Source organism: Salvelinus namaycush, chromosome 35 (genome assembly GCF_016432855.1).
Source record: "Salvelinus namaycush isolate Seneca chromosome 35, SaNama_1.0, whole genome shotgun sequence".
Classification (NCBI taxonomy): Eukaryota; Metazoa; Chordata; class Actinopteri; order Salmoniformes; family Salmonidae; genus Salvelinus; species Salvelinus namaycush.
In genome coordinates, this window is record NC_052341.1 from 9,435,219 (window position 1) to 9,448,386 (window position 13,168).

Below are 13,168 nucleotides of genomic sequence, written 5' to 3' on the forward strand. Positions count from 1 at the left end.
GGTTTGAGTAAACCACACACCGTGATGTATGATTTCCTTTGACTTATTCTTCTACATTCTCAGTTTAGCGCCAATAAAAGTGAAGGGTGCGTACTAATGAAAGGGCTCTGAGGCCTTTGGAATCAACATGTAAGACAGACCTCACTGTAATACCTAACCACAGGTTTCCAACGATAATAACTAGCATAGAGTAGTTGTAACACATTGTCCAGGCGACTTTTGTCTGCAAAGCCTTAATGTACTGTACCGTATTTGACCTCACACTTCGTTAGTGACCTCACTTCTGTTTTTCTATTGATGCCTATTGCCCAATTACGTGGAAAGATGGTGACACCTACTACAGTCCACCTGTGTAACTCCCTCTTTCTCACCCTCTCTCTTTCTCTCATTCAACTATGAATCTCTCTCTCTCCTACTTTTTTCAACCTACATCAATTTCCTATCATACTTCAATGTGGCTAGACCGCTAACTCCTAGCACACCAGTTTAGGTCATGTGTACTACTGTGTGATCCTGTACCAACTGTTCCCAGTGTGTCGTACCTGTTTGGCCCTCTTCCTGGTGTCGTCCAGCAGACGGCCCCTCTCCACAGACCTCTGCACCACCTTCTCCCAGCGGCCCTGTACACTTATCAGCAGGTTCTTGATCAATACCACGTCCTGCTTCTGGCTGAAGTACTTCAGGTGTGTCCCTGTCTTATCCAGCTCAATGATCTGCTGCCTGTGGGAGTTTACCTCTGTCACAAACACCTGCCAACACACACACACATCAGAGGATCATGACAGATATTACAATAGTGTTACACAGTGGAGTTGGTATTTTTGGGGTACAGTTTAAGGCACTAGTTTAGAATGTCCAATGGCAAGTAGAATGTTCACTTGACTAATAAGCAGAGTTCTGGATGAGAGTCAAACACATTGTTGAGCCGTGGATGGCTTGCTTGCACAGCAAGCTGTCTCGGCTATGGAACCTAAGCCCATCAATTGTTCTTGCTTCTGACATCATTAATACTAAGTAAGTCAGGATAGGAGGCCGTTTAGGTTAATTATTAGACAGTTGACTAATACTGAAATGACGAATCATCAGAAACCTATCAAAACGTAAATGTATGTGTCATGTTAACCGTCTTCACACCGACGCATACCTTGTGCTCATCTATCTGAAACAGGATGGTTTCCAGGATGAGGGAGGCAGGAGAGGACATAGTGAGAGTCTGTTCAGCTTGGGTCAACCAGTTGATGAAGTCCTGGAGAGAGTTATGGAACTCTGTGGCCAGAGCCAAAGCCTCTTCCAGTTTCACCTGAAGCACAGAGACAACAGAGACACTTGAGAAACATTGCACTCTTTCTACTGACACAAATATTCACACACGTGCACACCCACAAACGGATAGACCTACAAACACACACACACATGCTCACCCACCCACGCACACATACACATGCACCAAACAAATATGCAGGCTGTTTGGTTGCCACAACATTAGGTAATGACTGTAATTGATCCAAACATGACCTCTGTTTAGACAGAGGAAGTCGGCATCTCTGGAATACTTCAAGGGTGAAGGGAAGAGGATGAGCTATCAAAACGATGCATCCTCTACAGTTTTAAAAATAGCATCAATTAGCCTTTTGATTGTTAGTCCAAGAGCAGGGATCCTTTTTGCTTACAGTCAGGCAAGCTAAAGTGAGTAGCCAATGCTGTATCCTCATCACAATAAACAATGGGGTAATAACATTACAGCCATCACAAGCCTAATGACAAGAAGTACTGTCTCTGGTATACAGTGTCGTCCCTCTCCATGTAGGCTACTTTAGCTTTAGTTGTGAATGAACTGTGCTATCTGGGCAAGCTAGCAAAATGCAGAGGAACTTGTGAGTTAAGTTGTGCAGTATTCATGACATACAGAACAGTACACCATAGTTGATTAACGGACTTGACTGAGTTAGGAACAAAACCACATCCAACCCCAGCATTTCCTTTACATCCATTTGAACATATCAGCTGTTGGTTAGAGTGTCTCTGAAGACAAGAGGACTTTGTTCCATGATGACTGATGGCTGATGACTCAGGCAATAACCAGTAAAGACCTGTGACCACATCTTACATGCTTACGTGCTTACCAACCCTCTCTGCTGTTCAGCATTCATAACTCATGGATTAGAAACGTATAATGTACAGTACAGTACAGGGGGTGGGAGGGGATGAACCAGCGCTGAGCAGTAACGTCCCACTGGGGATATAATAAACCTCAACATTATGAATCATTAGACAAGTTCAGACCACTTTGTCGGGTGTGATCCATTCTAGACAGGTTTTCTCTAGATCATTTTTCAGGCGGAGCACAATGAACCCCAAATCATCCCAAACATCCAGGTCCTTTAAAATCAACATTTCCAATGTAATCCAATTGAAGCTGAATTATTTTATGCAGTCAGTGGGGGCAGAGCTAGGAATGGGGGCCCAATCTGGAAGAGAAACACTGATTCATCCCATCATAGCCCAACAATGCTACTCCATGTCACTTTACATTCCCTACCTTTCTCTCAGCCACCTTGGCCTGCACAGACTCCCATTTGTCCTGTAGGTTACGGAGGTCCTGCTCTGTGTTGCTGTCCTGGCCGGAGGGGGTCATGGTGAGCAGCTGCTGACCTTTGTTCATCAGCTGCTGGTACAGCTCCTCCTTGGCCTCCATTGTGGAACATAACTCCTGCAGAAGACAAAAAAACATGAGGGGCTTAGAAAAGATGGCTGCTGTTATAATGTTAATATCCAATTATAGCACTGAAACTACTGTTTTACATGTCATTTCAGAAAATTCATGGAATTTGACAATAAGTCCAGTATATTTCTTTACTGCCTCTTTACCAGTTTGTTTTGTGAGCACATAAAATCCAAATGAAGACCAAACATGGTGAAAGAACGAGAGCAGTGAGGGGAAACAATAGGCAAGCTTTTCCACATGTAAATTAAAACCTTCACATCTCAAGTAAGTTGTGAGTATGATAATCTTATCATTAAGAAACAATCTCTGTTTTGGCTGCCATGATGTCGTGCTAAATGGAAGGCCCATAGGGAAGCGTTCACCGTGACAGTGTCTGGGTTATCCTATCAAACAATTACAAAACAGTGGAACATTCTCTGAGTACAGTCAGTGTTTAATGACTTAGTAACACTTTGGGGCTTTAATCACTCCTTTAATGATTTTTTTAGTAGGACACATTATTGTTCTTTTAGCAACTTAATTTAGTATTCACAGTTCACACTTCAGAACAAAACAGCAGACAAGGCCTGAGTTGGGCCCTTACAAGCCTGTCATCTGTATGAGGCATTTCATATGGTTAAATACATACCAGATGGGCATTAAGCTGCTCGCGGGCCGTGTCTGGTAAGCCTCCCACAGCCTTTGATGCTAACAGCTGACGCTCTGTGTCTTTCAGCCATTGCTGCATGTCTTCGATCTCGCCATGGAAACCTTGGGCCTGCAACACAATACAGCCGGAGTCAGAACAACACACCTTATAAACGTATTGTGGAATTCAAGGGTGGGAAAGGGGAATGTTTTAAGAAGTTAGGAATTCCTCAGACACATTAATGGCCATAAATGTTTAGGTCTGAGGTTATTTGACAGAGCGAATGATGGTGTCTGTGAACAGTCTAATCAATAAACATATTTTATGTTTAATTTCCTGAAACATGCATGGCTTTATGCTTCTAATTGTTTTGTTCAGTTTATTCCCCATATGAACCAGATAACAATGTCTATGCTCAATGTTACAATGTTGTCTACGCACATGTTTTACATATGCATTGTATTGGAAATCCACGTTTGTCTGTAAAATGCTTTTGACAGAGCTTTGTAGGTTTACTGGGTACCAAAGTAAAACATTCTTGGAAAATACATTGATTTCATTTTTGGCAACCCTTTGGTAACCCACTCAAAAAATCAAGACTGCATGCAATTTTTTCATAGGGCTTACATTTCCGAAAGTTCATTTCATATTCTTAAAACATTCCTGATTCCTTGCCATAAAACCATTCAAATACTAACAGTAGAAAAATACTTAATAACAACCCTTTTAAAATTGTTCAAATAAAAATACATATCCACTGGTCATTGACATTCCATCCATCACTCCTTTCACACGCTACATCAAAGCATTCCCCTAAATGTCAACGGTATGAACAGGAACACCAATAGTTAGGAATGGGGGAGGCAGGAGGTGGGGAGTGAAGGTTCACATTATTTCTCCGTAACTTAACCTCCCACTTTTCTAAAACCTTCTTTATGAATTTTGAAAAACAACATTCTTACACTCCAGGAGAGAAGAATATCAATCATAGCTTCAATTTCAGATACGAGTCATCATGGTACCAGCTTCCATACGGCGGCTTGGTAGGTGAAGAGGTGAGGCAGCTGACATCAGCGTAAGGGAGGTATAGCTAGACACAAACCTGAAGCAGAGCACTGTCCAGTTGCTGCCTCCTCTGCTCTGTCTTCTCCAGGATGTTCTTCCAGCGCTGGGTGAGGTTCTCCAGTTTGTTCTGCAGGCCGGCGGCTTCCTCTCCAGAAGTGGACTCCACCAGGTCAGTACCGGCCTTGTTGACTGCCTCCACCGTCGTCTTATGGGCCAACACATCATTCTGGAGGACCTGGAAACACCACAATACAGGTATGGTTAAACACTAGGCTGATGGGATCAATTAAATAAACAAGATCAGATAGCACTAAACTGGACAAACACTTTTCCAAGAAGAGTGATAGAGTCTATACTCCACACTAAATATCTTTCAGTGTCTATTTATTCTAATGGGTAAAATATGGTATAATCTACTAAACTCTCATGGAACATAAATTTAGAAATGGCAAGGAGAAGACTAGATTAATCTGCTGCGTGGTGGTTTAAATCCCTGCATGGTGGTCCTCGACCAGACTGGTCCGATACACATAAAATCCATGTTTCACTGTCTGTGGATGATGGCTTAAAGCAGTGTTTCCCAAACTCGGTCCTGGGCTCACCCTCCCCCCTGGGTGCATGTTTTGACGATGAGTTGATTATTTGAATCAACTGTGTAGTGCTAGGGCAAAAACCAAAACGCCATTAAGGTGTCAGATGGATTATAAATTATAGGGGCTTTAAGAGACGGGAGTGAAATAGGTCAAATGCATTTGAAAGACTGCAGATTTGTATGTGCTTATAATACATGTTGTACAATGTTATGTATGCAGTCTGGGTAGGGTGGAACTTTGATGTTTGTTGTTGTTGTGGCTAAGCCAAACGGTTGTTGGGGTCAGAGGTCATGAAAAGGTCATACCAAGCTGCTCTTCTCTGCAGATTGATGTTTGTGGCAGGAAAAAAGGCGTGTCTCGGCTGAAATAACACTTTAAAAGAACAACCAGAAGAAATGGGTCTTACGTGGTGCTTGGCGAGCTTGATCTCAATGGCCTTGGGGTCTCCTACAGCCTTCCTCTGTTCGTTGAGCAGCTCTTCAGTGTTGCTCATCCAGGCCAGAAGCTCGTCCAGCGCATGCTGGAACTGCCCCAGAGCCAACAGCGCTCCTTCCAGTTTGTGCTACACAGAATCAGTACAAACACGTCAGAGTCAGGTGAAAGTCACTTGGTGAAAACACTCGCCATGTGAGCGTAATGAATCTATTTTTACGGGAATGAGAGGGGAAAGGCACTTTATCAATTAGAGAAAACACTACACAGTTCACTATTCATGTAATATACACTGTATTCTTGTCACAAGGTTCTAATTATATTTAGGCTATACAGAAAGAGACAGTTCAGAGAGGCAATCTATTTTCTTCAACAACAAAAAATAAACAGCATTGAATTAAGCTTGTATGGTTCTGTTCATTTCACCCCCCCTCCTCTGGTATACCTCCAGCTCTTAGCCGCATGAAGCAGAAAAATCATTATAAAAAAAAACCTACCTGTCTGTTGATGATCTTTTCATCCAGGTTGTCCCAGAGCATTTTGAGCTCGGTCATGGGCTCCTGGATGGCACAACGGTCGTACTCCTCCGTCACCTTCTTCAGCAGCAGGCCCGCCTGGTGGTTCAGTCGCTCCATCTCCATCTGCAGCTGATACGCCTCACCTTTGAACTCCTGAAACACCACACAAGGGATTGCCAAGGCAACACGTAGTTATATTGACAAGGTTATGATGTGCAGGAAAATTCTCAGCAAAAAAAGTGATCAAATTAAGATCCTACATCTGTACAGCTCAAAAGCTTTATTAAAATATCACTTAGCACGGGGATAGCAAACAGTGGGTAGACATGACTTTGTTCTATGGTGACACTTATTTTTGTTCAGCTCCTGTGCAAAGGTGGATGTGTCTAAAAACATCATCATTAACTAATCCATTGGAGAGTCACAATAGCTTCTTCTTGTTGTAGATCAAAGGAGAGAAACAGATGTCAATGTTCTATGTAGTATGACACTGTTTCTACACCGTGCTTCAATAAGAGCAGGGCACGAACTGAACATCCGTAAACACAGCTGCTGCTTGCTCTGTCATTTTGCTGGACATTAAATAAATCAACACATTCACTTGAGTGAGATCAACTGAAAGTTATTTATGATGTTTCAATCAGATACATTTTTAACATTTTATTTAACCTTTATTTAACTTAATAAATGTGGGAATCGATCCATAGTTTGGTCTAAGATTCCTCATAGCTAACGCATTCTACATAATATGTATTATTAATGATTATTATAATAAAAGGTGTAGAAACACAATACCTTGAGTTCTTCTATCTGTTGCTTGACAGTGTCCAGGTCTGTGCCCACAGGTGACATAGAACCCAGTTTGTGCTCCACAATGTCCACCCAGTCAAACATACCCTGTAGATAGAGGGAGTGGGTGCCATTGTCAGTGGGAGAACACAATGCTAGCTTTCACATTCATATCACTCAATCCATCAACTCTTCTTAAAGTAAAAGCAACACTGTCAACGAAAAATAGATATTAGCACATGGTGAAATATGACGGACCTCAACTTATTCACTCAAGTCTAGGAGGGGGTTAATGTACAACCCAACAGTGTAAATCTAAGCCTTTTAAAAACACTGCATTACAATAGCCTCATACACCATTATAAACAATCCCAACCAATATAAACAAACACATAAATGAATGTGATCCACATATAGCAACATGATGTCATTGCAGTTTACACTCCTAACATTAAAAACAATGCCTGTTACATGTCAATTAACTTTTATCTATTAGTGCCTGGTAAACTACTCAAAGTCATTGTGTAAACTCTGTCCCTTGATTAAATCTGAGAACTACAATGCTACGTGGCAAATACTGATTAGCATAAAGACATTAACATTGCTTGATTAACGGGGCCATTGATAGAGCCATTGATCATTGGAATAACACAAAACCACAGACATTTCAATCAACAGGAAGTTGTGAACATGTCCTGAGTAATGTGGGTGACTTACTCTTTCTTATGAAAAAAAACAGGGGAGGCAGAGTGAAACATATTAACGAACACTAACGAAACCACAGAAGTTCTGCATTACATGCAAACAACAAGTTGCTCGGTGTTAGCCTGTGTGTTCAGTGACAGCAGGGCCATGTTCAGTCGGTAAGGAACGGGAGATAACATTTTATATGATCTTGACCAATAAGAACAAAGATTGTATGAACAGGTCCTGATGTATGACAAAGCATAGCAGTTAATCCATAATGAACAGTAATGTACCTGCAGGCCATCCTGGAACTGTACAGCAGCTTGCATGGCCTCATCCAGTCTGTCCACTCTCTCCTTCCATGCCTTGTTCAGAGTCTCCCACGCCAAGTTCACCTGGTGGAGAAAACAACAGATGTTAGAGAATAGGACCTATACACAGCAGCTGGATACGCACACTACTCTATATAAAAATACAAATAAAGAAACCATGATCAAATTATATATGATTTACCATCATTACATATATCCTTATGCAAGTCAATAAGATATCTATGAGTAAAGTATCTGTCATTTTAGGTTGCCTGTCTGGAGTACTTGAGTAAAGTGATTTGTGTTCTTCTTTTTAAAGGTGATGTTCTGATGTCATTGATTACCTCATCAATACTCTTCTTTGTGACTGGCTTATCTGGTTCACCACAAGCAGCCATAAGCTCCGCCCCCAGGTTCCGCACCACATCAAGCTCCTCCTGGAGGCCGTCAATCTCCTCCTTGAAGCTCTGGGAGAAAAGACAACTATCAGTCCCAAGAAGTAACTAAACCTACAATCACATCAAACTGCATAGAAATGACATTGCCCATGGAATCTTGTTTGAGCTGCTCTAATGGTTACATGTTACATGAATGTAAGAAGCACTATTTAGCATAACAAGACAAAAAAAATCTGCACACTGCACTCTTAGAAAGAAATATGCTATTTAGAACCAAAAAGGGTTCTGTGGCTGTCTCCATAGGATAACCCTTTTAAGAACCCCTTTTGGTTCCAGGTAGAACCCTTTAAGTTAGAGTAGAAACTTTTTGGGTTCCATGCAGAACATTTTCCACAAGAAGGTTCTACATGGAACCCAAAATAATTATACCTGGAACCAAAAAGGGTTCTCCTATGGGGACAACCACAAAACCCTTTGGGAACCCTTTTTTTCTAAGAGTGTAATGCTCCTAATTCCACCTCATAGTGAACGTGTTCTGATGCTCTTTCACCTCCAGATACTCCTGCTGCTGTTTCACCACAGAAGGGTCGACTCCAGGCTCCTCCAGCTCCCTCAGCAGGTCCTGGGTGTCCTTGATGGTAACGATGAGGGCACAGTGGTCACACCAGAACTTGTCTGCCAGGTCCATTACATCCAGCAGCTTGGCCTCCCTCTCCTCCATCAGGGCATGGATCTCATTCCAGGTGAACACCATCCGATCCAGCTTGTCTTGCACAGCTTGGAGACACGGAGAAGAAATAACAGTATTATTCATTTAGGCCTTCACTCCTCAACACCAACCATTCTGTAATATGGTGTGGTGTCTGGCAGCTTGAGGCTAGGTCTTCAGCTAACTCATGTATTTGGCTGGAGAGAGAACTTCAGCTGATTTTGATTGGCAGCTAATGTAGCAGTCCAGCTATTGGCAGCTAATGTAGAAGTACAGCTAGCCACCCAAACCATACACATCAACTACAGCTGAAGAGGGAAAACAATTGGTTGATCTGTAGTAGTGTGAGGCTACAGTTATGTACTGTACAGTGTTTCCAAACATCACCAAAACTAGCGGTGCTAACAAGCCTTTCCCCCAATGATAGGTACAGGGAAACAGCAGACAATACCTTTAGCAGATATGTCCTTGTCAGCTCCCGCTGAGCGAGCAATCATCTCTTCGCCGCGCTGCTTGAGCGTGTCGTAGGACGGCTGCAGTTTCTCCAGGTCCGCCGACACAACCTTGTTCTCTGTGATCTGCTCCCTGATCTTCTCCACCTCCACAGAAATGGAGGGAGGCTGACGCAGGCGCTCAGCGATCCGCTCCAGGGCCTCCAGCATGGGCTCGATCTTGTCATGGAACTGGGAGGAGATTGACATGGTAAACTGGCTGCCTGGATCTAAACAATCCACATCTAAGTATCAAATTGTATTTATCCAAAGTGCTTTTATTTGGTGAAATACTAAGGGTTAAGAGACTTAATCATTCAGCCACAAGAATGAGCATTCTACTACAGCAATGATGATTACATGCACCTGGAAGGACTTCCCAACAACTAACTATCCACCCACCCACATCTATTTTCAAAGTGTGAACAATCAATCAACATAGGAAAACAGGACCATTGTCTACTCAAATATAGAGATGCAACCCTTTTGAACCCAACTGACTCTGCAGGTGAAATCCATTCTGTCTGAACCAGACGTGCCCTGCCACTACCCTCAGTATTTTTGTCCTGTTTTCAAAGGAAGGATATGAATAATGTTTCCTTTCCCTCTGAGGCCGCCAGACACATGATAAGGACTTTTATCCTGCCGTTTCAGCCTCAGAATTCTTCAGAGCTATGTCATTAATTTGGCACTTCATCAAACAATCCCATCCTAAACACTTTTTAAAAACATCCTTTTATCTCCAATCAGTTGCAGTAAGTGAAATAACATAAGCCGTCATAAGACCAAAGTCAAACTCACATGCACGTGCGTCCTTAACAGACACAATAAAAAGCTCTACAGGTCTATGATGTTGACGGCATGTCAAGGTCTCTCTTGCGAAATACATTTTTTATTTTAACGGGATTTCTAGCTGTATAAACAATACATCAACTAAATAAAGAAAGTGAACGTGTGTTACCTGTGTGGATTTGGAGATGGCCTCATCCAGAGTGAAGGCCCTCTGTTTGACGTCAGCCTTGAGCTGGGCGTACAGCAGGTCTGTGGCTGTGTACTTCTCCCTGATAGCGACCCCCGCCACAGGACTCAGCTCCAGTAGCTGGGGACCTGTCTTGTTCATCTTGTCGATGTAGGGCTTGTGCTCAGCAATCAGCTCTCGCATTTGCTGTGGTGGATATATGACATTGTCAGTCAGAGAAACACGAAAACATTGAGAGAATTTCCCCTACAGCTTTGTAACACTCAAATCATCCTTTGTCCATTTCCTTCATTGGTGTTACGATGATCTTAGTGCTATGAAGTTTTGTTGGACACTCTCCTTTGTTCCCACATACAATAGTATGACAATCCTGTGGCACAGATACATCAAGCTAATAGGCTTTAAGTTGGGCTCACCCTGAGCTCCTCCTGCTGCTGTCGGAGAGCTTCGTACTCGATGGACGCCAGTGGGAGCTGGCTGAAACTGGTGCGGGTCTCCTGGAGCCAGGGCCACAGCTCCTCGTAAGTCTCCCAGAACTGGCTGGCCAGAGACTGGGCTCGCTCCAGCTGCAGGCAGCGCTCCGAGTTCAGCTGACTGACAACAACATACTTCTCCAGGAGGGCCTGGATCTTGGCCTGAGAAAAATATAACGTAAAACAAGTTGATGTACTGTATGCTTCTTAAAAAAGAAAGCAAGGTAACTGCACACTCGGGTGCAACTTCATTTACTAGATAACTGACATTTCAACAGCCAGCTGCCATCCTCAGGGTCTCTGATAGAAATCTCTATCAAAGATCTGCTACATTCATGGACGCACAAGGGAGGTATTCTACCAACAACAGATAGATGTTAGGACTTCATTCCATTCTAGAACTTTTACCTTCAAGGCTTGCTTTTCCTCCTCATCCTTGCTGTTCATGATGGCCTGGCCTGTTTTCACAATTCCATCCACGGCATCCTTGTGTCTCATGATGTCCATAGAGAAGCCCTGGTTAATCAGAGGAGGATATTTGGGGTTGAATGTTAACTAACACACAGAGCACACGCAGCTGCAGCACACATCGTTGTTTACTGGACCTGTTTGTTTGCACAGCGGTGGTGGTGACCAATGTCTCTACAGGCAGATATACAGTATAGATGCATGACAGACAACCTAACCTTCTGGGACTGGCGCTGGACAGTGGTCTGACAGACAGACTAACCTTCTGGGACTGGAGCTGGGCAGTGGTCTGACAGACAGACTAACCTTCTGGGACTGGAGCTGGACAGTGATCTGACAGACAGACTAACCTTCTGGGACTGGCGCTGGACAGTGGTCTGACAGACAGACTAACCTTCTGGGACTGGAGCTGGACAGTGGTCTGACAGACAGACTAACCGTCTGGGCCTGGAGCTGGACAGTGGTTTGACAAACAGACTAACCTTCTGGGACTGGAGCTGGACAGTGGTCTGGTCCTGTTCCAGCCTGATCTCTCCCAGTGACAACATCTTCCTCTCTGCTTCAGTAAGCCAGGCTAGCTCAGTGTCAGCTGCTTGTTCAAACTGCACAGAAAACATCCCAGTATTAAAGGCCTAATTAAAGGTAGACTCAGCAATATGATGTCAATGTACACAGTGGGGCAACTTCCTGTACCCAATGTGAGTGTGCATCAAGGGGGTTGCTGGGAAGAGCTTGTAAGGCCTGTCCTGGTAGATTTCAATACTATTGTTGTTTATGCCTGTAAGCAGGAAGTCGCCCCGCTGATTATGGTAACAAAATATTGCTTCAAATATAAAATACATAAAAATATGTAAAAGAATATCTGCAGAAGTAAAACAATTAAGACATTAGGGAAGTAAAATCAACGGGTTTGGGACAATTCATCTATGATTCTACCAAGCGATACCATAACCTATTTTCTTTAGTGTCCGTATTAAAGCATATTCTTTTTAATGAGCAAATAATCAGATGCAAATGTACCCACCCTCTACAACAGTTCCTAGTGTTTAATTAACAATAATGACAGAAAACAAAGCTCCCAAAGGGCACGGATGCCAAACGAGACAGGATTTACTTTTGAAAGCAGTGGGAATAACACTTTAATAGTCCCCATCACCCAGAACGCATATTAGCATTCTGGTCAGGGCTGGTCCCCTTTTTTGAGCAAGTTTTATGGGTTGTGTTTCCATTCTGTTTATGAATTCCTGTTTACAGTCGCCGGGTACTGTGACTTTAAGTGGTGTTTCTACCTGCTGTGATTTCAGTATAGCGGCGTCTATCTGCTCCACGTGATGTGCGATGGTGTCGCTGGTGGCCTTGTAGCGATCGTTGTCCTCTGTCACTATCTTGTCCAGGCCCTCCCGAGCCCTCCAAGGGACCAGCTCCAGCAGAGAGCTGCTCACCTCGTTGAGTTTGTCCACCTGGGGCTTGTGATCCCTGGCCTCTTTCAGCAATGCCTGGTTGACATAGAGGATCCTACAGTGAGCTGTGAGCATCAATCTATCTATCCATGCACTGTGTTTATAGTCATGTGATATGGCTGTCGTAATTTTACCTTGATGTTACAGCATATTCCAAGTAATACCATAACCCCATATGACGGACTACAACTAACATGGATCACATGGCAAATTTACATATCTGACATCACAGGCAGGTAGCCTAGCTGTTAAGAGTGTTGGGCCAGTAACCAAAAGGTCACTGGTTTGAATCCCAGTGTCCACTAGGTGAAAAATCTGTTGATGTGCCCTTGATAAAGGCAATTAACCCTAATTGCTTTGGATAAGAGCATCTGCTAAATTACAAACATTTTAAAATGTCATCACGACACAAACCTAGGGTTGCTACCTAAGCCAGCTGGTC

The 13,168-nt window shown here is 43.2% G+C and overlaps 1 protein-coding gene across 1 annotated transcript in view; it reads right to left on the reverse strand.

The window, feature by feature from the left end:
- The window catches only part of dst (dystonin), a 187,918-nt gene that overhangs the window by 20,195 nt on the left and 154,555 nt on the right, over nt 1–13,168 (reverse strand). Inside the window, exons 67-83 of the mRNA XM_038974616.1 lie at nt 12,556–12,762; nt 11,749–11,868; nt 11,207–11,314; nt 10,742–10,960; nt 10,308–10,511; nt 9,307–9,538; nt 8,697–8,923; nt 8,093–8,215; nt 7,731–7,832; nt 6,757–6,858; nt 5,941–6,114; nt 5,418–5,573; nt 4,456–4,653; nt 3,354–3,482; nt 2,540–2,710; nt 1,145–1,300; nt 543–749 (exon numbers count right to left, since the gene is read on the reverse strand). Coding sequence (XP_038830544.1) covers nt 543–749; nt 1,145–1,300; nt 2,540–2,710; nt 3,354–3,482; nt 4,456–4,653; nt 5,418–5,573; nt 5,941–6,114; nt 6,757–6,858; nt 7,731–7,832; nt 8,093–8,215; nt 8,697–8,923; nt 9,307–9,538; nt 10,308–10,511; nt 10,742–10,960; nt 11,207–11,314; nt 11,749–11,868; nt 12,556–12,762 — 2,835 coding nt within the window. The remainder of the gene's footprint in view (nt 1–542; nt 750–1,144; nt 1,301–2,539; nt 2,711–3,353; nt 3,483–4,455; nt 4,654–5,417; nt 5,574–5,940; nt 6,115–6,756; nt 6,859–7,730; nt 7,833–8,092; nt 8,216–8,696; nt 8,924–9,306; nt 9,539–10,307; nt 10,512–10,741; nt 10,961–11,206; nt 11,315–11,748; nt 11,869–12,555; nt 12,763–13,168) is intronic.